General features: G+C 38.4%; 2 protein-coding genes across 2 annotated transcripts in view; one reads left to right on the forward strand and one right to left on the reverse strand.

Moving 5' to 3' along the window:
* The window catches only part of FIG4 (FIG4 phosphoinositide 5-phosphatase), a 71,514-nt gene extending 66,567 nt beyond the window's left edge, over positions 1–4,947 (reverse strand). The window contains exon 1 of the mRNA XM_075046816.1: positions 4,793–4,947. Coding sequence (XP_074902917.1) covers positions 4,793–4,873 — 81 coding nt within the window. The 5' untranslated portion in view covers positions 4,874–4,947. The remainder of the gene's footprint in view (positions 1–4,792) is intronic.
* Positions 4,948–5,603: 656 nt separating this feature from the next.
* AK9 (adenylate kinase 9) overlaps positions 5,604–26,318 on the forward strand; it is a 71,947-nt gene continuing 51,232 nt past the window's right edge. Inside the window, exons 1-10 of the mRNA XM_075047026.1 lie at positions 5,604–5,623; positions 6,789–6,918; positions 9,476–9,539; positions 12,760–12,812; positions 12,897–12,993; positions 17,516–17,628; positions 20,880–21,050; positions 21,760–21,885; positions 24,054–24,128; positions 25,599–25,697. Of these exons, the coding sequence (XP_074903127.1) occupies positions 6,802–6,918; positions 9,476–9,539; positions 12,760–12,812; positions 12,897–12,993; positions 17,516–17,628; positions 20,880–21,050; positions 21,760–21,885; positions 24,054–24,128; positions 25,599–25,697 (915 nt within the window). The 5' untranslated portion in view covers positions 5,604–5,623; positions 6,789–6,801. The remainder of the gene's footprint in view (positions 5,624–6,788; positions 6,919–9,475; positions 9,540–12,759; positions 12,813–12,896; positions 12,994–17,515; positions 17,629–20,879; positions 21,051–21,759; positions 21,886–24,053; positions 24,129–25,598; positions 25,698–26,318) is intronic.

Genomic DNA, 26,318 nt, shown 5'->3' on the forward strand with positions numbered 1-26,318 from the left:
AAAAAAATAGTGAAAGAAAATACCTATTTTTCTTCATCCTTCCGTTACATTTAAATACATCCATTTGTGATCATTTATCACCAAACCCCTCATCACCATTCCATCCAGAAAAGTGGATTCACAATAAAACCAAAACTATAAGAGAGTCTCTCACCCATTGATCTAGTGACTACATGAAGACACCCAGGACAACACAGGACAAAAGAAATAAAACATATGTCACCAAAACAGCACAGGCAGACATTTGAAGGCACATCTTTCACATGCAGTGTGGTGCTACCTCTTTTGAACTTTATTTTTGTTCTGCCTGAATAGCATATACCCTTCAAAACTTGTGGTATTCTCATCACTGCTATTCCACCAAGTATCTGCCATACACATAAATGATCTCAGATCCCACATACACTGGTTGATTAAGTTTCTCTATTTCATTGGCCATATATTTGGCAGTATATCAAGACATTTAAGGCAGAAACAGTGCTTTCCTGAGCTTCACAAAAATCATTCTCTTGTCCCAACTCCATCCTCTGCTCCATCACGCCATTGCCATTCCTAGAATCCCATTACAGAGGGAATAGGGCAGTCAGACGAAAGGGGCTGTCTTCTGCTCATGAAACCATTCCAGAGAGACCAAATTTCACAGCCACTTCTAGCTAGAAAATTATGATAGCTAATGGTTGCCCAGTAGATTGTTCACTAATTTCAACATTTTTTAAATGCGTCAGATAACCATCTATATAAATCAGTGCACTTCCTAATTCAGTAAAAATTCTGTAGCTTTTTCTGTGAAATCATCTTCTACATTAAAGTTTTTCCAATTTGACCACACACTAACTTCAGCATTAAATAAGCAAACCTTGTTTTTCTTAATATAAAAATGTTCCAATTATTTTTAGAAGAAATGAAATTAAAAAAACCACCCCACAAAAAAACCAAACCCACAGTTTTCCCTGGGGAAAAGGGCAGAAAAATCTACAGGTAATTATGCTAGTCACATTGCTTAATAAGCTTGTGCAAATCATTTGGATACTGTGGAGATGGAGACTGTAGAAGAACCTGATTAGAATAAAATAATATTAATTAAGCCTCATAATATCCTGAAAGATAGGCAAGTGATATGCCTTTATAGAGATGGCACAAATTGACTTGTTCAATGTCACACCACCTCAGGGAAATGATAATTTCCAATGAACTAACCTACAGCTTTCAGGTGGGCTTCATTTGGGGGATACACAAAAGTTCCATCTTCTGAAGAAGAGAGGAAAATATCTTTTGTTTCTTACTAGTCATATTGCTGAAATATCTTTACTGCCCTCTGCTGTGCATTTCAGCAGCAAATATATGCATAAAATGTATTCAGATCAATGCCAACTATCTTTCAACTGTTTCAGTTCATTTTTCTGACTTCTGAACAAGCCTTCAATTTCCCAGGACAAAGAGGAGATAGTATTCACATCTCCGTAGTATTTATTGTCCCAAAGCATCAGTTTAAAAGGTAGGTCTCAGCAACTACCCTAAATATAAATGTTAATAGAAAATACAGAGTTTTCTCTCTGTTGCTTCAATCGACCCCGTGAATTCAGTTTCTCCTCGCCTCTAGGAGTCTTTCTTGTTTGACGCCAGTAACGCCACCAGAGCCTTTCCTGTTTGACTTAAATAATGCTACTGTACTCAAAATCAACCAAAAAACCCCCTCCCTAAACCATTTCCACTTCTTCCACTTTCTCATCCATGTCATCTCTTCTTCCTTTAACACGGAGGGGGTTTACAGGAATAAGCAGTATGATCAGTGTAAACACCACTGTTTCTCCCACTGCTGACAACTGAAGTCATCCCTTCCTTGCCCACTCAAGATCTCCACAAGGAATCTTACAGTTTCATGTTACCCTATATCTGATACAACTCCAGGTCCACATCAGGTCCACATGCTCACATGGTATCTAGCAAGCCTATGGCCTTAGGGAAATCAGAAGAGTAACCTGAACCAGGAGAAAGTTATTCAATTTTATGTCTGGGTGATGCTTCTGTCACATCAGTGACTAACTGTCACAGCTGGTAACTGCATGATTGTGAGATTTTATGCAAAGGAGGCTGCATGAGGGGCACCTTGGGGAGAAGTGGAAACTTTTGTCAGCAGCCCAATGTGACACTGAATCAGCTGTAATGGCCAATTTCCCTCTAAAAATCTCTGTGACCTGATCAAGCCTGAAGTCCAGTTTTGGGCTCTGCAGTACAAGGTAGACATTGACATACCACAGTGAGTCCAGCAGAGAGCTACCAAGGTGATCAGGAGGACAGAGCACATGTTGTACTGGGAGAAACTGAGAGAACTGGGTTTTTTTCAGCTTTCAGAAACCTTTGGCAGGATCTCACTCCTGTCTAAAACTATCTAATGAGAAGGTGTAGGTAAGACAGAGCCAAATTCTTCCAAGGAGTGAACAGTGGATGGACAAGATGCAACAGATACTAGTTGAAACATGCAAAATTCCTACTTAATATAAGGAATTTCTCCTCCGCCCCCCCCCCCCCTTTTTTTTTAAACCATGAGGGTGGTCAAGCACTAGAACATGTTTTCTGCAGAGGCTGTAAAATCTACGTATCTGGAGGTATTCAAAACTCAGCTGTACACAGCCCTGAGCATCATGCTTTTGTTGAAGCTGCTTTGAGCAGGAGGCTGGATCAGATGATCTCCAGAAGTCCCTTCTAACGCACATTAGTCTGTGAGTTTATTAAGTGCATCAAACCTTTTCAAATAATTACACCAAAATGATTCCTATAGCATTTTTCCTTTTGAAAAAAGGACTAGAATTTGAATATCAGAACTCAAAGCGCTGCAATTCGCACTTCTTCATTTTTTAAGTAAGAACATAACCACATTCAGGAAAAATACTCCATTTTATCACCCACAAGAAGCGACTGAAGAAACAGCTTTGAGACACCATTACTCAGCTAAGACATTTCAAGTGGCACACGCTGATCCACAAACCGGTGCCTTTCTTAGCTGATCAAAACCACCTTGCCTCCTGAAGCAATCAGGACTGCTGGATCTGCCCTTGACTGAATGCTGAACACAGCAAAGCATGGGCAAACCTGCCCACTCGGGCAGATACTGCCAGCTACCACTAGCCAGATGTGAAAAGCTGTGGTTCCTGAACTAACAGGATCAACTTGAAAGGCCTAGAGAATTGTAGCTAGCTGACAGAACCCTAAAGCGTAATGTTGTCTCTGTAAATAGCAGGTTGTCTCTCAGCAACTGAGCCTTAAAGCTCAGAGAGAAGCCAGATATCCATGCATGCCAGTCACAAAAAAACAAATCTTAGCTATCTGAAAAGTAGTATGAATTGTGAGCCAAGAACAACTAAATGCAGTAATTCAGGACCTGACTTGGGAAACTCATTTCCCCATTGCCCTCCCCCTATATAGCAACAATTTAGCTGAAAATAAAACAAGTGTTTTCCAGCAATGCTGAGTAAGATGATTAAGACAGCCATCAAAATGTCTTTAGGCATAGGAAAGAAAATAACGTTCTGGAAAGCAAGGGTAACCTCAATGTTTTTCATTTACTGGTACCAATAATTCTGCATGCTTTAATCTTCCTCCTCTGTTTCACAGGCTGTTTAATGGGGAATTAGCGCAAAAAGCACAGACCTACTTCTGACAGAACCAAAGCTGCAAGTCAAATTCTTCTTTGTGTTGGGACCACTTGTGCAGGCCAAATTGCATTCCTTTCAGCCTACATGAGCCATTTTGGTAAGCTTTCAAGAGGCTACACTGACTTCAGTGTATAAACTATCTTTATCACAGCAGGTAACAGCTGAACTTAGCACTAGAGCTAACTGTTCCATTTAAAGCCACGGTACCTAACTCTATCCAAAACTACCTCAAGTGAAAAAAAACCCCATACTATGAAACAAGAGAAACTACACAAAGAAATGTGATTGGGAGCTAAAGGATGACAAACACAGTGGTATTATCTCAGGTTATTTACAGTAAGACTCAGATTCTGACTCACACATGGTGCTCATCACATGGCTAAAGAAGCAATTATCACTCAAACCTCCAATCCACTTTGCCCACAGCAAAAAGTTCTGTGAATAACACATCTCTCCAGTTTCTGCAACAGAATATTAAGGAATGCTAAAAATCTTCAACAGCTGACTTCCAGAGGTGAGGCTGAAAACTCTGGAAGTTGTTCCACAAGCCACTCAGACAACAAGCACTGGAATCTCTTAGAAGTAGCAGAGAGACAGGTGTGGGTTATAACCACTGCAGCCACCCTGTTTAAATTCTTAATTCAAATCTTAAATCTTTAATTGCAGACAACTTCAGCTGTCCAGTTTTAATTCGCAGTATACGAGTCAGCACTGTTAGCTGGGCTGAGTGACAACAACCACACAACGAAACAAGCAGGTAGCTGCGCAAACACCAAAAGCAACGTGGGGCCTAAACTTCGCCCCCCCTCGCCCCAGCCGCCACCCCCGCTGCCTGAGCTTACAGACCCCAGGCTTAGGTTAGAAACCAGCTCTTTGTTTAAGTCACAAGGCAGAGACACGGGGAAGACTAGAATTTTAAAGACTTTTTTTAGTTATCGGTATGTTTTGGACGCGTGACCAAAAAAACCCTCCAAAAAACCTAAACCAACAACAAGAGAAAGGTCACGAAGGGTTTTTTGACAAGCTGCAGGCCAGCCGAGGCAGCAGCCCCACGACGGGGGAGCAGGGACATCCTCCCCCCCGCTCTGCCCCAGCGCGGGGGCCGTCAGGCGGGTCGGGGGGGGGCAGACGCTACTTACAGCCCTGGTCTCGTACAGCACCAGCTTCTGCACTGAACTGATCAGGGGGGCGGCGGCGGCGGCACCGGCCGCCGCCGGCATGGCGGCCGCGCAGGGCTCGGGCCTTGCCCCAGCCCCAAGGCACGGCGGGGGCAAGAGGGGGAAGGGGGGGCTGCCCGCCAGCAGCCGAGGGAAAGCAGAGCTCCTGCCGGTAAGGCGGGAAGGGGACGGGGCGGGGGGAACGCGACGGGGCTGGGGACCGGAGACCGGACCCCGCTACCGGGACGGGTGGAAGCCGGAAGTGCCGGCGCGCCAGCGCGCAGGCGCGCCCACCGGCGGGCGAGAGAGGGAGGGAGAGAGGGAGAGGGAGAGCGCCTGCGCCGCCGCTGGAGCCGCGTCACGCGTGGCCCCTCGGCAGCGCCGCTCCCGCCGCGGCGGGGGCGGCTCAGCGGGGCAGGCGAGGCGGCGGCGGCGGCAGCGGCGGCGGCGTCAGCCGCTGCTGCTCCCGCCGGGCCCTCCTCGTTGTGGGTCCGCCCGCAGGGGTCAGCACCAGGAACAGCTCCGAAGCCCCGCCCCCTCCCGCCCGCGGCACCTCCCCGCGCGGGCTTTGGGGGCGTGTCTCCGCCTTCACCCGCCTTCCGAGGGGGCGGGGCGATGGGAAAGGGGGCGGTGCTCTTCGGTTGCCCGGGTTACGGGCGTACACGAGCCGGCGGCGGCGGGGCGCGGGCGGCGGCTGTTTCGCCCCCGCTGTGCCCCCTGCGCCGCCATTTTGCTCAACGTAAGTGACACCCCCCCCCCCAACAGCCCCGTTCCTGAGGGGCGCCGACCGGGGCGATCGTCTTCGAGCTGCCGGTCAGGGGCGTGCTGGAGGGACGGGGAGGGCAGGGGGGGGAACAAGGCCCCGCCTGGCTTTTAGTCGGGGCGGGGGGGGGGGGGGTCTGGTTTATTTCTTTAGTTTGGTTGGGGTGTTTTTTGTAATTAGGAGATTGCGCCGTAATTGTGAAGGTTCGGGAAGGAGTGAAACTGCTGGAAATGTCAGGTGAAGTTCAGCTAGTGCGTTTCCATGAGAGAAATGGAGCGTTGGTCTGTGCGTGGTGGGTTTTTTAATATTGAAATACTGTACCTATGCCTCAGAAGGTCTTACTCTGAAAGTGTCAGAACGTTTCAGTTTGATGTTTCAAAACAAATTTTTTCAGATTTTCATCCTGAAGTAGAATTTTTTTAATTTAAAAATGGGGTGCGCTGGGGGCTGAGACTTAAGTGGCCCTCTAAAGAAAGCAATGTTTTCTCGAAAAAATGCTTCTCGAAAGGTATGCTTTCTTGAAACCATGCTTCATCAGTCTCATGGCTTTGGACCCCATTTGCTCGAAAGGCCCACCCAAATTTTGCTCCAGCTTACCTTAATTCGAAACTTGCTTCTGTTTTACTTTGTAGCATAGCACTGGATGAGCAATCTCGTGCAGTCCTGGAAGAGCTGGGAGTTATGAGAGGAGTACAGAACAGATCATGAACCATGATTTAATTCTGCAAAGCCTTACTTGTGTACCTAGCTGTGGACACAGCAAGTAGTTCCATTGGCCATGATTGGGCTCTTCTGTGTCTGAAGCTCACAAGCGAAGGTCTTAGCAGGGCCATGGTCCATTTCAGGGACCACAGAGAAGTTACAACTGTGTGGTAATTGGAACATGAAAGAAAAGGCAATGAAACAACTACATGCTGTTTAAAAAAGAGCAACAGGCAATTTGAGAGTCAGGAAGAAGTCATTATCAACAACCATATAGCTGCAGCTGGGGATCAGGGGTGGTTCCAACAACCCCTTATTTTTCAGAAGCAGCTCTTCTCTTAGTAATGAGTGCATTGTAGTATGTTCTCTAAATGCTTTTTCTTCTTATAGCAAATTTTGTTACAAAGCAATTCGCCTTGTATCACATTATTTTTCAGTTCCATTTTTAAGTATGTGTCATTTTACAGATATGTAGGTTACTGTATTTTATAACAAGCTTTCTTTTTCTCCCAGTCTTAGATCATATATGGCTTCACAAGAGGAAAAACAAGCTCAGCCCTTTGCAGATATCTTCGATGAAGATGAAGCTGAAAAATCCTTTCTGTTGTCCAAGCCCACTTGCTTAATTATCCTTGGAAAGCCAGTAAGATGTCTGATAGAAGTTTTTTCTCCAGATATTCTGCTAACAATTTTACTTTTCCTTTCAAAACATTAGTTTAGTGATGCTGCCAAAAAGATCAAAGACCTACTTTCTTATCTTTTCCACTTTGCAAATCCTGCAGAGTGTGTTAAAGATTCTGATCTCATTTAATGAGGCCAATTTTTTGCCTGAGTGACCAGTCAATTACAATTAAAAGTGTTATTACTGTACTTAAGTCACATGTAGCTTGAAAAGTTTCTTCTCTTTTCACGTTGGCAACTGGATTGTTTTTATGTTATTTCAGTAGTCTAGCTTTTAAAAAACTTGACAGATTAAAGACATAAATAGGCACAAAAGAGCCTTCAGGTTAATGTACTGACTTACAGACATGCAATGAGGTATTAGATATTTTAACTTTAATATTCAAACTTTGATGTAATTGTATGTCATATATTTGGGAATAATGGAAATCCACCAAGATGTCCTGGTAAGGAGATTTGTACTATATTTTAACTATAATTCAAGGTCTGTCTTTTTCTGAAATAATTTGTGGCCTCCTTTACTTAGGAAAATTTGATGTTTTGTAATCCTAGACTTCCCAGATTTCTTTTTCCCAAATGCAGGAGTCTCTATGGGTGGTTTTACATTAGTGCCTTAGTTTGCTGAAGGGGGTTCTTTCTTGGTGCATGTTTGCCTTATGACTATACTGAACCTGCTATGCACTTAAACACAGCACTGGTGGCCTGAAAGCTGCTTTCCTCTTGAACATTGCAGTTGCCCGTGAAAGTTGCCTTCAGAGCACCCCACAGCCAGTGTGAACATAAGGTCCTCTAGCAGCTTGCATCTGCGTTTGTGCGTGATTCTGTTAGGTACCACAACAGAGCCTGAAATGACTATATGGAAATCTGCTTTGCACTGCCTAGCAGGTGGAGAGGCCAATGGTGTGCACCTAGGGCTGGCAATCAGCCCAAACTTCAGTGCCAGTTGACCCACCCAATCAAGCCCCAGTCCCTCTCTGCGCCACACCCCATACTAATGTAGAATCATCTTATGCGGTGCAGTATGCCAGCACATAGTCACATGATGGTGGCAGATTATATCATGGGAAATGGCCATAGTGCTAAGATGTGGCTATGTTTCCTTTCTTCAGAGACTTTCAGCAGGCTGGAAGGCTCCCAGTCCCTAGTGTTTGCACAGGTCTGCATCCTTTTGTACTCCTTGGCTCCAGTTGCTGGGTAATGCTTGACTGCACATCCTTCCGTCTGACCAAACTGAGAAAGGAGGCAGGGTGGTGTTCTGCAAGTGGATGATTTGCAAACATCACAGTGAGACTGTATAAAGTGACTGTAACGAGAATGCCTTATGGTCACCATGAGACTTGAAAGAGTGCATTCAGCTCAGTAGAAAATCACAGTGGACTGGCTCGCTTAGTTTTAAACAAACACCAAATTTCTAACCTTACTTGAGAAAGGAAACTTTAGATTTTTATAGACCAAGCCAGCATAAAATACTCAGTGAAAGACAATGCAAAAAACATATAATAAATATATATTCTCATCTGAAATCATTGCCTTCAGTAGATGCTTTGATATTAATATAAATTTTAACAAAGGGTTGAAATTGCACAGGCCTCGTCAGGAGAGCAGGGAATTAAATATTCTATTTTTATGATAATATCTTTTATTTATATGGCTTATGTGTAGAGCATCTATCTTATTTAAGATGTATCTTTTAAGTTAAAAACATTGTGCCATTAAAGCAAAGCAAAATACATATATTCTCATCACTCCTGTAAAATGTAAGGTATGAGTAGTCTGGAGTGTTTGCTGGTACACTGTTAACTGGGAATGTGATTTCTTTGTTGTTTTTTACTATTTTTTAATCACAAAATTTATCTAGGGCGAACAGACTGTCAAAAAAGGTCGTCTTGTATGCCCTTGAAAAAAGGGCATAATCCTAGAGGGTGGAAGATGGTGAGCTTTGCAAAATCCCATTCAGGTAGCTGTGCTCTTAGAGGCCTCATTACTCTTGGTTATGTTGGTTCCTCAGGATTCATGTAAGTGATAAAATAAACATTTTGTCCATATCTAAACCAGATTTGTGGAGTCACAAGGGCAATTTTTATGTATTTGTTGTTTTAGTCAAAGAATACTATCCCTATGTATCTTACTCAGAAACAGCTGAACAGGTTTCCATCATAATTTCCTTTGAGTCTGAAGATAATAAAATTCAGTCTAAAGAGTTTCTCATAGGAATTTATGGGCAAATCATAGTGGAGTTTTAGATAGAGTTACTCAGAAACAAAGTCAGTATAATTACTCTGGAGATAATTAACTGCAAAGGACAGTAACAGTGATTAGCAATGCTAGGCAGTATAAAATAGAGGATGGTATTAAAAAGAGTGTTTGTGTTTGCAGAGTGCATAACTCAGAGGACCTAATCCTTATGGTAGCTTTTAATTGTTTTTATCATATGAAAATATATTCTTTATTATGTAATACGTTTGGGGTTTTTTCCTTTTGTTTGTTTTTTCTTTTAAATGTGTATTTTTCATTTTAAGGGTTCTGGAAAGAAAACATTAGCTAGAAAACTATCAGAAATATGGAAATGCATTTTCATAGAAGGTAAACATACACTATATTTGGAACATTGCATTGGCTTCATAATATCGTTTGGTTTCAAATATACTTGCTGTTCCCTGTAATTCAAAATGGCATGTTTCTGATTGCAGTAAAGACTACTGATAAGGACCATTTTGCCAGAAATGCAATTGCTGAAAAATAGCCTTTTAGTTATAGAGAGGCTTAGAAAATAACTTTCTTTTGTTTTTTTAAACCCAGAAGTGGATATACGTAACACATAATAATCAAATTCTATTCCCAATCCTGTAACGTAATTCATGTGACCCTTCTTGTTCACATGGAGGCAACTCATTCAACTCCAGAGAGCACAGAGATTTTCCAATACAGACCATGAAAAAATAAGATCTTTTCTTTCTGTTTGTGCAGTGCCTAATACAAGGGGGGATGTACTCCAGGAAACAGAAGTGTAACTTTTGTATCAGTATAAGTAATAATGGAAGAAATGGGAGCTGGCACTTTCAAATTTCTAAAACAAAAATATTGGCTTATTACAGAAGGTGTAGTTAATTTCTCCCACCATGCATTTACCAGAACACAAGACATCATTTCATTTTCTAAGCTATCCAGCTCCATTTCTGACAGTCCATCTCATCAAAGATTTTTGAATATCTGTAGAGTAAAACCTGTTGCTTATAACATTATCTTATTCTCTATCAACATATCGCTAGAGATTTTTATTTTTTTTCATTTTTGAGGCATCTCAGCATGAAATTAGGTTCCTACAAAAAATAATTAAGTCTCTGGCAGTTTTCCGTTGTACCAATTTTGCCAGCAGTAACTAAAAAAATATTTTAAAATCTGGTTGTTTTTTTTTTTAAAGCCCTGGTAATATTTTTGTGTCCATGACAGTATAATTCATAAATTCATTCACTTAAGCTTTTTGAAAAAAGAAAGCTTTTCCACCAAATTTGTCTTACCAGTTTAAAGGCTAATATAATCTTTTTAAGTAGAAGAAAAGAAAGCACATAATAACCTTAACTATGAAGCAATTTCTTGAGTGCCTCTTTCAGGACACCAAATTATAAATCTGTTTTTATGGATTATATGTATACAGTTGTTCTGATTATGAACTAACTCTTTATATACTGATTTTCATTACATTTTTTCTTTTTAATGTGCCCCCTAGTATTTTTTATTGGTCTAGTAGAAGCCCTCTACTGGATAGTGTAACACTTCATATTCCTGTGAATATGTAGGGTTATTTATCAAATGAAGTATCTTTATCTTATTTTGAAGATTTGGAACTATAATATGGTAAAATTCAGTGCTTTTTTGCCTTATGTAAATATGGAATTTTTAATTCATAGGGTTGTCTAACAAAAAATTAATACCTGGCCCAAAACATTGATCAAACCAAAATCAGAAGGGACGTTAGGAATGTACTTAAGCCAGTCCATACTGTTTGAATGTATTTAAACCATTACTGACAAATGTCAGTCAATTTTGTTTTTAAAAATCTCTGGGCTGTCTATCTCTGTAATACAGTCTTTGCCATTAGAAGGTTTTTCTTAATGACTGATGTAAATCTCACTTATTGCATTTTTGTGCCTTATTTCTAGTAGATTCAAAGAATTATTCTGTTCTTCTTTTGCTCATGGTATTTCTTTTAATCTCCTTTTGTCTAGTGTACCCACACGTGTACATACACACATTCCTTCAACTTTCGCTAATGGTTTTCTTTCATTTTCCACATCAAAAAAGAAAGAAACAAATTCAGCATACAGAAACATGACTAATTTAGCTCAGAAAGAACCTCCAGAGGTCACTGAGACCAACCTCACACTCAAAGCAGGGCCAACTAAAGAAGGTTGCTCAGGGCTGTTTCGAATCTGGACTATCTCCAAGGACGAAGACTCCACCACCTCCCTCGGCACACTTTCCAATGTTTGACTACCTTCATGATGAAAAATTCTTCCTAATTACCCCATTGGAATTTCTCCTGTTCTTACTTGTGTCTGTTGCTTGCTGTCCTATCTGCACTTCTGTGAAGACAGTGGTTCTGTCTTTGTGCCTTCCCAGTAAGTAGTTTTAGACAGCAATTACAGCTGTCCTGTTTTCTCCAGGCTGAACAAGGCCAGTTCTTTTGGCCTCTCCTAATCATCTCCTAGTTCAACACTTCTAATCATCTTGGTGCCCTCCACCGGTCTTGCTGCAGTGTATCAATATCTGTCCTGCACTGTGTTATTTATTTAAAAAACAATCCAAGATAGAGAATTACTAAATAGGAAAGGTGTTCACAGTCTTTTTAATTTGACAAAATACTTTCTATCCATTTATCCAATTAATACGTCAATACTCATAAATAAAACAGGGCCAGGGTACATGTACAGTGCTGATTTTCAGTTGTCTGTGTTGTTTGTTAGTACATTCCCTGTCTCAGTTTTGGCCCATGGCAAATACTGCTCTCCCGAACATCCGTTCATAGTATGAAGGATAGTATGTGCAACAGTCATTACTCATAGGAACCGTTTGAAAACAGCCACTATGTTCCGAGAAGAAAGATTTTAGCTGTATAGGCATAAGCCACCTGGCTTCAGGATCTTTCCCTGGCCTGGTTTATTAGTAATATAGACGTAGCCTTAAGGGTCATTCTTGAAAACTTTCGTTAATTGTCTGCTTATTTTAATGGTATGGAAGTGTGAAAGAATTCCAGGATCATCCTGGTATGATGTCACTGTCTACAGAGACAGAGGACAGGTCTTTGAATTTGATGGGTGTCAAATTTAGTATTTAATTTTAGATAATTGGACTGTATAAGGAGTAGGTTTTTAAGGGCTTTTTTAAAGCACATGGGTTTGTGTGTCTGAACAGTTCTTTTTCTAAAACTTGCTTTTAAAATTTGGGAAGTGTTTGAGCTCAAATACTCATCTCTGGATTACACAGCAGTAATGCTAATTTGATATAAATTAGTAGTTGAAATAACCTTGCAAGGCTGCTGTTGTGCATTTGTCTGTAGTATCTATAGGGTTAAATTGTAGGGAAAAACATCTACCCAGACATTGTCAGAAGGCACCAAGTTCTGGATGGACAAAATATAATAAAGGCCCTAAATATAATGGCTACTCATTCAAAAATAGTCTAGTTGCATGGAACACACATACATATTCCTATGTGTGTGTGTATGTATGTATCTGCATGTACATGTCTGTATATAAAATATTTTTTATTAATTATTTTTATTCTGTCTGATGTGCTTCCTCAGCTTTAGAAGTAATTCAAATGAATATTCATGAAGAAACAGAATATGGGCTTAAGGTAAAGGTCTAACCTTCTAGTATGTTTTGTCACATTCTTGACAAATACATATTATATAAGACTATGTTTTGCATTTTACCTTAGTGTCAAGAATTGCTTTTTAAAGGTCAAAGTATTTCAGAAGAACTGGTTACAGAAATGATTTTGAAAAAGATTGAGTCACCAGAAGTTGCTCATTTTGGTAAGTATTTATAGCCTAAACTTCTTAGGATGAGCTAGCTATAATTTTGACACACTTTGCCTCCATTACTGCTCAAATATAATTTATTTTGCATTAGACTGTAGCACTTTTTCTTGTGCTCCTCAGGTTGTGGAATATCCATAAACTGAGAGTGTATTTAGGGATTAATTTACCAATATGGAAGATCAGAATGTGTCATACCAGTCCTATGTTGTGTTAATTTTTGAGAAAATTAATTTGCCCCAGATTTTAAGTGTTGCTATGACTCTCATGTGACAATATAATCTGGTTAGAAAAGCTTTAGGATTTAAAATGCAGATTTTTTTTTTTGTTTGAATACTTCTATAACAACAACAACAACAAAAAAAGAAAAACACCAGCAAAAATATTTTAAACGTTTAAAATAATGAAAAAGAAGGAAAACAGATTATTGAAAATGCAAAGTATTACAGTCTTTTTTTTTTTTCTTACAACATTGTTTATTCCCTTTGCATTTTGTCACTGAGAGTAAGTTAGATGAGAATAGTATTGGTAGTGGGAATAATTCTTCTTTTTGAGGAAAGATTATGTTAATTGAGGCAATTAAGAATAGTGCTACAGGTCTTACTGGATTCTGAACCTGCTTTCCTGAAGAGAAAACAAATATACTGCTAAGTGGAAAGGAAGTAAAAGAAAATGCGGTTTCTTTTTCTGGTGCTGATTTTTATTTGAAATTCCCACTATAGGAGAGAGACAGGTATAGTGCCAAGAAAATGTTAAGTTTCTACTGCTCTGAAAAGTAGCACGCTTCTATAAGCTTTCAGTTGATTTCAGTTCCGTGTTTTTTGCCCCTTCTCTAGTCAACCGTTTTGCAAAAGATGCAGCCTTAACTGGTGAAACCAGGCTTTTAAAACAGTAGGCAAAAGACAGAGAAATAGTGAAGAAATTAAAAAAAGGAGATGATGAGGAAACAAAAACTTTGAGGGAAGAAGTAGCAGCAGAAATGCCAGTCTCTTAATCCATATGTCAGGACTTTAATAAAAGCCTGAAGAGACATCTGTGTCATCTGAGTTCCCCTCTTTGAGTCAGTCTGATGATGAATGCCCAAGATGTGTATATGACAGAGGACCACAGAGATCCTAGAGACTGGAAACATGACTATAAAGTTGGTAAAAGTTTGGTTCTTGTAGCCAAGCCAATATCTGTATTACACATCCCCCAAGGCAGCAAGGTGTAGAATAACCTACATCCTCACTATTTTTCCTGCCAACTAGAACTCATTTCCAAAACTGATTTTCGTTAAGTATTTTCTAGTTCTAATAACTTTTTGTTTAGCACCTATTATCTTAATATAATCCCTGGAAAGGTTAAGTAGGCTTTCAGCAGGAACTAATCAGTCAATTTGCTATTAATTATTCATTAAAGATTTTAGAAACAGTGTTGTATGAGAGGCTGAGTCTTTTACTTTTAACGTTTGTTTTTAACAGTGCAAAATACAAGTTTCTAAACAGTACACGCAATAAGGAATTCTTTTCGATTATATTTTCTGACTTAAATAATAAGCACATATTATGTTGGAGACTGATTTGTCAAAGAAATTCAGAAGTGCTAAAGCAAATTATAATATTTAAAAATTGTAAGTCACTAAAACCAGAGTTTTGGTTGGGTTATTTTTTTACTTCTGAGGCAGGTCAGATACAAAGCTTCTAAAACTGTTTTTTGATATAAGCAGTATCTCTTTTTAAAATAACATAGGCACTGGAAAATAACAAGCATACTTGTATTTTAGGGTATTATAGGTAAGAAAATACAGAATTATAACCTCTATGTAGCTGATATACTTGCTAATTTATTTTTTTTTTAATAGAACAAGAAGACAACCAGAGGTTCATATCATGTTAACCTAAATAATATTTGCAAAGGAAAAATCTATGTCATTATCACGGGGGGGAAACTGCTCAATTAGCATGATTTAAATCAAATCAGTACCAAAGTTGTTTATTGATTTATTAACGGCAAGTAACTGACAATCAGTGAACTGGTATCAGTGAAAAGGTTCAGTATCAGCTACACAACAGACAAGCCGCAGCACTAGGCACTTGCCAAATATTAATACATACCTGCAAATTTCTGAACACCTTCCTAAAACTAATTCCAAAGAGTATACTCAAACTTGCCTGGTTATGCATGCAAACTCTCTCTCAAAGATGGGTGGAAGTTACAAGCGTACATTCCCTTTTCTGAGAATGCATGTTCAGCTATTTAAGCACCCTTTCTGTTGGAAATGTGCGTGCTCTAGCTTTGTCTGTCTGTGCCATTTCCTACAGTCTACTAATGCACACACCAGTGAGAAAGCTCCCCATGAGCTCCCCTACAGACACTCCAGGTGTGGGTCACTGTGTTTAAGCTTAACCCTGTTCTGTCAGTCCAGTAGTAGAAACGCAGGTTGCTTGCAGTGTCCAACAGGGAGGCTGCTCTGGCAGGCCTAGACAGAAGGTTGCAGTGCTGGCACATCCAACCTGGTTAGGCTGCTGTTCTTTTACCTTGCTCTCACTCTAAGGTCTCTTCCCCCAGTCATGAATTTTGATGGTTCTTTTCAAGGTGGTTCCTTCTCTCCTCAAAAGTTTCATGGTAATCCCCTGCCTTAGGTAAACTTTGTCATTGTTAGTCTCCCCACAACATTATTGGTTTGGGGGCAAACACCCTCTCAGAGAACAAGCAGTTCAGGGTAATATTTTCCCATGTGACACTCCCTCTCACATCAGCTGTTGCTGTCCGGGATGTGTTGATAAGCAGAGGCTGTGCAGACTCCCCACATCTCACTACCAGTTAGAATTCTCTGAAGGCATCTACAAATTAGAATCCAGGATTTTCATTTCCCAGAGGAATGACTATACATTAAGCTCTCTCTTGCTTATCCTCTTCTATAAATTTTGCATCTATGGATAGAAGCTCCCCAAAGGAGGAGACTTCAGTCCTAATACGTCCTGCAAAGACTGCTGTGATGTTTTTGTGCTGCATAGACTTGCATTTAAATGTTATCACATAAAATTCTAAGGATTTGGAGCATGCACCATTTCTCTAAGGCAATATTCTCATTATTAGGCTAAAAAAATCCACCTGATTCTTGTTTAGTTGCTCATTCTGGCCTCACGAATATTGAGTTCCTTGCTAGACAGTAGTTCTTACTGCACTGCGTGCAGCCATCAGAAGTTACAGTATTCTCCTAGGAACATGAAGCCCCACTCATCTGTGGGGCTGAGCACTCTAATACCAGAAAAAGGTATTATTACCACCATGCCTGTCATGTATAGTCGGTGTCTGTTTGCCAAAGTGGAGTCAGCATTCTGAGTCCTGAGTGAATAGATGCTTACCAAGTTGGGTGCCTCAGTATGCATACTGCGTGCATAGTGCATCCTTTTGAGAGGATTTGACATCCAGGAGCACTATGTATCCCAGAGAGTTGTTCAGGCTCCCTTCATTGCCTATAGAAGCGAATACCTTTAAAAGTTGTATAAAAAGCCTAGACTCCTCCTTTAAATGCTTTGTATCATAGAGTGGCTACTTTTTGTAATGCTTTTTACAAAGTCTTTTAGTGGCAAAAATGGTCACTGAAAACTTGTTACTTTTTAGGCACTACAAGGTCTGAGCTAGGCAGGTGCAGCAGGTGGTCCAAATATGAGCTTTAATGTCTACATATTTCTTATATTTCTGTTATGCTTTAACCCCAGCCAGTAACTAAACACCATGCAGCCGCTCACTCACTCCCCCCACCCAGTGGGATGGGGCAGAGAATCAGGGGGAAAAAAAGTAAAACTTGTGGGTTGAGATAAGAACAGTTTAATAGGACAGAAAGGAAGAAACTCATAATTATAATAATAACAATAATAAAATGACAATAATAATAAAAGTATTGGACTATACAAAACAAATGATGCACAATGCAATTGCTTACCACTTGCTGACCGATGCCCAGTTAGTTCCCAAGCAGTGATCCACCTGCCCCAGCCAACTCCCCCCAGTTTATATACTGGGCAGGACGTCCCATGGTCTGGAATACCCCTTTGGCCAGTTTGGGTCAGCTGCCCTGGCTGTGTCCCCTCCCAACTTCTTGTGCCCCTCCAGCCTTCTTGCTGGCTGGGCATGAGAAGCTGAAAAATCCTTGACTTAGTCTAAACACTACTTAACAACAACTGAAAACATCAGTGTGTTACCAGCATTCTTCTCATACTGAACCCCAAACATAGCACTATACCAGCTACTAGAAGGAAAATTAACTCTATGCCAGCTGAAACCAGGACAATTTCTTAACTGAGTTAATAAACTTTGAGAGCCCTATATCAAGTTGAAAACAACACACTTTTTTGTCTATATTTCATCTGAAGTAGACATGAGTGCACAATTTTTTTAACAGTGTTATATCATGTACGTGGTTTAAAATTGTACCACTAAGTAAATGTATTGTTTAAAGGAGATGAGTCTGACTAGTCCTATATTTGACATAACCTTCTAAAAGATATATTTAATAAAATGTATTCGGCAGGTTATGTTCTCAGTGGATTTCCTTCTCTCTCAGAGGAATACATGTCTGTTTCACAGCAAATAGAGAAAATAAAGAATCTAAAATTAAAACCGGATTTCCTGATTAACATTAAGGTAATGTCATCTTCAGTAACTTGCTAGTGATTTTTCTAATCAGTAGATTCATATGCTGCATAAGTCAAAAGATAGTATTTTCCCCTGTGCATTTGAGTATAGTATTTATTGAGGAATAATAAATTTTTCTCTTTTATATTGGAATGTGATTACACTAGTTTGTTCCATTATAAGCATTGCTGATGTAAAATAATGAACATTTCCTAAAACTTCAGTAACAGTTCTGTAGCAGGTGTAGTAGCACCTCTATGAATTAGAAGATACAGGTTTCCAAGAAAAAAACCTTTGAATAACTTGATTATTACAGGATTTTGCATACATGTACACCTGCCATTCATGTATTTCAGGAAGAAACTTTTCACATATGGAAGTTACAAAGCAAATTGTTTTGGTTTATTTATTTTATTTTATTTTGTTTTGTTTTTTCCCTCACTAATTGTGAAACTGCTTCTTGGTCATTATTAATTCATCTTATTTACAAATCTCAATTTCTTCATGAGTAGTGATGTGACATACCAGATACTTTACATAAGTGACTTGGATATAACTAGAGAAACATAAACCTTTGTTAGTGTAGGATTATGAGGACTTTCTCAAAGGAACTTGAAAGAATGGACTTGCTGGCTATGTCCAGATTAGTAAATAAAACAAGGCAACAGTGACTCTTTAGATATCAGGCCAACTGCTTTGGCAGAACATAGCTCACCTGTCTTGTTAGTCAGAATGGGGTGACTGTGTCCAAACTGCCTGCTAGGAAAGGCCCTAGGCCTGTGCCATTCTCCAGATTGTGCCCAGCTATTCACCAGGGAGAATAATAGCTGGCCCACACCAAACTTTGCCAGACTCCATGCGGACAAAGTAACAGTATATATAATCATGACCAAGGGTTCAGGCCCTTCCTCTTGCAATGTTTTATTTATTATCAACTAGTTTATTTCCATCTTTTACTCTGAATGTGCAGAATGACTGCCAAGGCAACTCTGAATAATCAGCCTCTGGTCTTGTGCACCATTCTCATTGGGACTTTGATTCCAGTTGTCATATCTGTGTGGTTTGTCAGATGCTAAGCTTCAGTGCATGGACCTAGTCTATCACTTTGCCAGACTTAAGTATGTGTTGGTTTTAATTCCATACTTTTGATACCTAATTTGTTTGACCATGCATAATGAAAATTTGTGAATGCCTACTTCAAACCTTTTTTTCTATGCTCATGGAAAGACCTTAAAACATCAGAGAAACATATTTTTGTGCTGCTTTTCAGGCAGTTTTGATTTTTTCCAGCTACAGAAAATCTTTGTTTTAATGCCAGAGAGTGAGAAATCCCAGTTCTTGAGAATATATGTTGTATAGTTTCATGTGCAACAGTAGAAATAGAAGAGTGATACTAGCTACACTAGAAAGAAAACATAATTCTTGACTTCATGTAGTTACATTATCTTCTCCTCCGGAAAGAAGACTGAGACTGAATGCTCATTAAAAATCCTTGCCCCAAAGTCAAATGAATAATTTTGCCTTTGATTTCAGTGGGTTCAAGCTGTTTTCACAGATATGTCAGAATTGTAACCATTTTCATTATATCAAAAAGAAAGGAAGAAGGGAGACTCTAGATAGCTCTGGGAATAATGAAATACTGTTATTAGCAGACCAATTTAGAGAAATTTTGTCTCTCCAAGAAAAAGGACAGACAATGCATCTTTGAAAAAAGAACCATATCTGATCAAATTTCTCCTTCCCTATTTCAAAATGTGCTATGTCATATAGCAGTCATGTCAGCTGTATGACTCACCATAGAAATATAGAAATATCCTGAAGTACTGTAATACTTCAAGGGATGCCTCAGGAAATGAGTGTAGTGGGCCTATTGCTAGCAATGGGATCTGAAAGTGAGTGTAGTATGCCTGTCGCTAGCAATGCAATCTCAAAAGCTCTGTATTTTCTGTAGAAATCAGTTCTTCATTTCTGTAACAATTTGACCTTAACAGCTACAATATTTTCTTGTTATGTCAGGTTTTTCATATATGTTTGAAGGGTAGGTGTTAGTGATTTGGAAAGGAAGAATCATTATCTATTTTTTGTTGTGCCCCACCCCCAATTCCATAGTAGAATTTTAAGATACCCATCTTAAGGCCTCTTGGAGATCAGGGGACTCCAAGTATGTATTAATGCAAGTACAGTTTAGGACAGGTCAGACAGAAGCTTTATTAACTATGATCATACTAAGCAAACATTCAGACAGCATCTCCCCCTCTGCTCCCTTGTTCTCTGTTAAGTGATTACAGAGACTCAACCAGCTTTTTGTTTCAGAAAAAAAAAAAAGAGGTGAGGAAAAACAATCCTTTCAATGTTAACAAAGTCAGGTATGCATCCCCGGAATGGATTGACTCCTTCAGTAGCTTGCTAACAGCCACAATTCTAAGAAGGAATCAAACAGTACATAATGTGGCAATGTAGAAAGAAGGCTCTATAGGAGGAGCCTATGGGGTGGCACACCCAGTATTATTTAGCTCAGAAGTGGGGAGGTGGAAAGAGTCACAGACTGTTAGCTTTTAGTTGAAAGGAATGTTTTAGTTGGGGTAAATGTTTTAGTTAGGATGTTTAGTTAGGAATGTTTTAGTTAGGGTAAACTTCTTCAGCAGACCTCTCAAATCTTAAATATTAATAATTTCACCACCACAAACCACATCCAGATTTATCTGTGTTTAATGTTAAACTAAATTTGTGTCTGCAGGGCTTTTTATGGAAAGACCATTGCTTCCTCTTCCAGAGCTCCAAACTGCTGAACTCCTTTAGCCTCTGATGCAGTGGCACTATGCTTTTTGGGTAACAGTAGAGCTCTGAGAGGTCAGAGGGACCTAATAAAATTGACTTGATCTTGCTCAAGTTTAAACCACTTTGGCATTAATTGCAAGGGCAATCACAAGCCTGTCTGGAAAACACTTTTATCCATAAACTACACCTGTACTCTTTATACTACAAGGTATAACTTGCATGGTAAAATGTGCTCAAGTAGTGGCTACGCTGCTGACACGGAATGTAAAATGCTGATGGGGAAAAACTATGCAAGTGTTTAAGTCTTTCTTTAATATTTGCTGCTTTTGAAAATTTTGTTTACTCAGAATGTTATTGGAGAAGTTTATGAATCCAAAGATTTCCCAAACAGACTCCTACCCTCCATTCTGCAGTTTCAGGGAAAATAATATTATTATAGCAGTACATAAACACATGATTTCCTTTTAATTATTCCTTGCTAGTGTTCAGATTATGACTTATGCCAAAGAATATCAGGACAAAAGCAACACCCTGATTCTGGGCGGGTATATCAGAGGAACCAGTGGGATGCTAACATTACTGAAAAGCATAAGAAAGAGAAAGATCAGCATGAAGAAGAGAGTGAAGAAGAAGATGAAGAGCAGGAAGAAGAGGTAAATATTGCCAGTTTCTAAACACTGCAAAGTATTATAGTGTACTCTAGACAAAGAAGAACAAATGCCAATATTCTAAAATACCACCATACTACATCATGAATTAATTTTGCTCAACTTTAATCTTAATTCAGTTTCTGTTCTGCTTTAAGAGATGTGGGATAATACTTAAATGGTAGGTTTAAATGACAGCAAATGGTGATTATTGTATAGCTTAACCTGAATTCAGTCTCTAACTCAGAAGTCACTGAACTTTTTCTTGCCATAAGTTAAAAGGGTGTATCAGGAGAATGGTGACACTATATTGTCTGTTTCTGGGTCTAAGCAAATAAAAGCATTATTAATTTCTGTTTATTGTAGCAAGTTTTTCTAGTATTTGCAGGATACTAGCTTGTTTTCTGGTTTTGGTGTTAGACTACTACAAATACATTTTCTTTTTTTTCATGAAGCTATTCATTTTTAATTCAGGTTGAATTGTTCTGGTTTCTAATGCTGACCTTAGATATATCAATGCAAGTTCTAGGCACATTTCTCTCAATTTGCAGAAATTACACTTCATCAGAATAGGATCACAGTCAGCAATCACTGGACTAATAGTCATTGCAATACTCTGGAAAGCTACTTTATTTACCTTTGAGTAAAGACAAAAATTAGTTTAGTACATTATTTTATTTCTGTATCGTGAAATATTTAACTTTTCATTCCGCAGACTGCAGAAGATCCACTTACGATGGCAGAATTTTTGCATCAGTTAGTGCAGAGGCCTGAAGACATTCTTGAAAATGCAGAGGAAAGAGTTGGAATGTATAAGGATATAATGCTTCGTCCTTTAGAAGTAAGACAAAGCAAAATAATATGATTATGTATAACAAAAGATTTAAAAAAATATCTTGTACTGTTTTAATTTTTTTTTTAGTTTGAGATTTATTGTATGGAGGTAGGCACAAGGTATGCTATAACATATCCCCAAGTTCTGAAATTCATACTGAAATCAATGATACAAAGTTGTCATCTGTAGGTGTTGTTTCTACTCTAGAGTCAAGATAAAGTAATCAACTTCGAGTTTTAAAAGTGAAATGATACCTGCCACCACAGACACTTCCTAAATCTAGGAAGTGAAGTATTTGAAGAGCCCAGTCTATCAGCACCATTACCGAAGTCCATTCTAGCATGCAATCCCATAAAAAATCTGCTCTTTGCATCCATTGCCTTCCACTCCAATAGAATCCCTTCCTCACCTGCTTCATTGCCTGCAGATTTATATACACAATAATTAGCCCATCAGTTTGCTTTATCACCTATTTAATTTCTGCAGCTTTGACATTGTTTTTTTCTTTCCTTTTTGTGTTCAGGAAAGTCGGATTTACTATGTATCTCCCCCCCCCCCCCCCCCAAAAAAAAAAACCACCAAAACCAGAACAGGTCCAAAGCAATAATTCGTTCTTTTCTTCTTTTTTTTTTTTTTTTTTTAATCTCCTGGTAAAAGCAACTGCAAACACCTCATGTTTGCTGCACACTTGACAATTACTGTTTATTTATGCCCTTGAATTTCCCTATGGATTAGACAAACCTATAGATAAAATTGTGTAAAACTGGTATAATGTTCTTTGCTAGAGTAACAAACTTGTTACTACTGTGAAGGAGAGAGCAAAAAATGTGATATCTTTAATCATTATACAATCTCACATGGAATTCTCGTAAGCAAACTAATAGAAAGTTGTTTAGATTAAATTACTTCAGGATGTACACCAAACTTCAACATTTTCAACACATGCCGCTAGTTGGTAGGTCTTACTTAGGCTTCACTAATGATGAATGTATTAGTGAACATACTTAGTGATCCACTAATACATTAAAAGAACATACAGATCTATCGTTGGCCCAGGTAGAGGTTGAGATGATGAAATTGTAAAAAACTTGTAAGATGTGCAGTTTGCAGTGAACTGGGATAGGTCAAAAGAACTTTGGAGAACAGACTTTGATTTCGTGGTAAGTTGTTAGGATGAAATTGAGTAGAAATAGGTGTGAAATACTACAGTTAGGGAGGAAACCTAATGAACAACTACAACGTGAAATAATTGGCTAGACCTCAGTACTTCAGACAATCTGCAATCTGTGGTGTTTTAGTTAGTCATAAACTGAGTCAATAAATGTGATGCTATTGTACAAAAGCAAATATTATGGATGTACTAGTGAGACCATTGTGTAGAAGAGAAACACAAACTATTATCTCCTCTGTAGAAGAATATTAGAAAGCAGTAATTAATTATTATCTATTTCTACCAAAGGTAGGACAAATAATTTATAGTATAGAAGACTTAGACTAGATGCAAGAAAATGAACTCTGACCATAAGTGTAGTGAAGAACTGGAACAAATTATCTACAAAGTTGTAAAGTCACCTTCACTAGGCTTTATCAGAGCTGGTGTTAGACCAACATCTGTCAAGAACGGAGTGAGTATTCTCAATCCTCAGACAGAGACGTTAACAACAGACATAGGATGTCTTATTTTAGTCTAATATCTTATTTACTAATGGGAAAACTGAACATAAGAAAAATCAAATATATTGTTCAAATTTTACAGAAAGTGAGAGTCAGGACCAAAATGAAAACATTGGTCTCATGGCTGCTATTTCCAAGAAATCTGTTATTGACATTGTCACCATTTTCCGGCAGAGAATTAACGTAGTTAGATAATTAGAAGTTGAATTTGTACACAAAACATTACTGTATCTTGATTCTTTGTAGCTCTCTTGCATTTGAGCTAGAATACCTAATCTGTTTTCTGAACCTATTGTAACTCCAGTTTTGGAATTCTCTCTGTATTTATCCATCACCAAATAAAAGTTTCTCTCCAGAATAAGTCATCAATACAGTGAATCCTGGTTTAGCTGAAGTCCAAAGGAGTCCAGCCTTTGATATGTATAGGAACAGAATGAGCTTCAGTCTCATTATCTGGTTAACTATACTCAATTGATGAGTGTATCTTGGTTCTTAAACAGGACCTGATGGCTGAACAGGATTGCCAATATCTTATTGAAGTTGATGGAAATCAGCAACCAGATGATCTCTTTGTAGTAAGTAAGCTATGCACCAACTTAGTTAACCTCCGCTAGAAAATAATTTCTCAATTCTGTGTAGTGTTTTCTATATTAAGGTGTTGGCAAAATTTTAAGTTGCGTATAAAACTCATTTAATTACTATTAGAAAACATGACTTTTGAAATGCTTGCTTTTGGTGCTCTGTTAAAACAATTATAAGATTCACTGCACTGCCCCCAGGCTTACATATATGTTACATGAGAATATTTTCAGGCAGCAACAACAACTCTTTTCTATTGTATCCATCTGTTTTTAGCACTTTATTTTGTGTGTTAGTGTAAAATATCATCATTATTGCCATGAGAAATTAAAACATTTTCAGTATGATATATTTAGAGAATTGGCTTATTTTGTGCTGATGTCTAAAATAATGACAGATTTTTAATGAACTTGGATATTATCTTACAGTGTAATAGAAGACACTTCATTCTTTTAACAATTCCGCTGAGTGCTTGTGTCTAGATTTTTAGTTCATAACATAGCAACTCGTTCTCCCTCTTAAAAAACTACAATCATAAAATTTGAAGATAAATAATCATATCCTCTGCCTCAGAAATAAGAGTTGCTTCAAATCAGAACCTAAAGTTGCAAAAAAGTTGGGGTTGCAAATGAAGTGAGAGATTGTCTTTGACAATGTAGGAAGTGAGCTGCTCCTGCAGTTTCCCCTCTCTTGTTTGAAACAAGTTGAATCAATTATAATTCTGTAAGTATTATTTTAATTTATGCTTAACTTTACTACCAATAGCAGTCCTATGGGAAAAAACCCACTAATTTTGCAAAGTTGGAACATAAAATTCCCTCCTTTATGATCTGTTTGTGAACATTACAACAGAAAATTTATAGTAAAGGCAATCAAGTTGTGTAATGATTCCAACCGTTATAATTATAAGTAAGGCAAAGACCTATTATGAAACTAGTCCAAACATTACAAAATTTGCTTTTTCATTTCAAGAACATTTGCATTCAAGCAAGATTACATTCAGGAAATACTTCAATTAAATTTAATATTATCTGATTCTCATTGGTAGACATTGGTTTAAGTATCTTTTAGAATAAATTACCCAAAGTTGTATTACTTCCAAGTGTGTATAATCTGATGTCCTAAAGAGACTTTCCTCCTTTTCAGATTGGAGCTCATCTGAATACTTCCACTGCTTTGTGGGAAAGAATCCTTCACAGCCTATTCCTTTAGAAGGCTTGGGATTCATAGCATGATGAGGAGATACAAAGGCTGTGATTCAGCATTTTGCACTGCCTGTATCTACCAAATAGCTTGTTAAAACTCAGCTCAATAATTAGCATGACTCCAAGCTAGGAACTGGGCCTTAGTTTATATGTAGCCATTACATAAATAATAAGTTACAATTTTAAAAATACTTTGGGCGTCCTTTTGGATCACAAAAGAAGTTTTGATTGGTACTAAGTCAAGACCTGTTTTCTTTTCAGTCAGTAGTAGTTCGACTTCAGTCTCTGGGTGTTCGAAATGCAGCTCCTATTACTAGACTTCAAAGTCAGCAAGAAGAAATACTGGAGGGACTGGAAAATGTAAGTGTGCTTTTCTAAAATATGATTGACTGTAATAAGTATAAAAATATTTTTTCTTTTCTGCTGTAAGCTTATAACATCTTTGTTTCACAGCAACCAGCTTGTTTTACCATCCAATAAGGGCATTTTCTGAGCCTTGATTGTCCAGAAATGTGAATTTAAGATAATTCTGGGACTGAAATTCACTTAAAAGAGTATGAAAAGAAGAAAGTCTGTCATTAAAAAAAAAATTTAGATTATTATAATAAAATTTTGAACAAAATGTTTGTTTTAGCAATAGAGGAAGAATTAATTCCTTCCAAGAAAATAAAGAAACTTTAGCCAAAAGGTAACAATCTCAGCAGCTGACTCTTAGCTCAGTCTTTACTATTTTTCTGAATGAGAAACAGTGTGCTAATACAAATTTAGCAGCATCCTGCATAGCTGAAATCACATATGTTGTATTTTCTGTAATTAATTAGAAACATGAAAAGTTAGTGCTGAATTTTACTGAATCATGACAATTATAATTTGTGTCCCTTCCAAATAAAACTGAAAACCAGAAGTCTTTGCATAAATGTCTTCACCTATATTCCCTTGCAGTCATCTTTCCTATTTCTTAAACAAAACTTTGAATATATA

Source organism: Buteo buteo, chromosome 15, assembly GCF_964188355.1.
Source record: "Buteo buteo chromosome 15, bButBut1.hap1.1, whole genome shotgun sequence".
NCBI classification, from domain to species: Eukaryota; Metazoa; Chordata; class Aves; order Accipitriformes; family Accipitridae; genus Buteo; species Buteo buteo.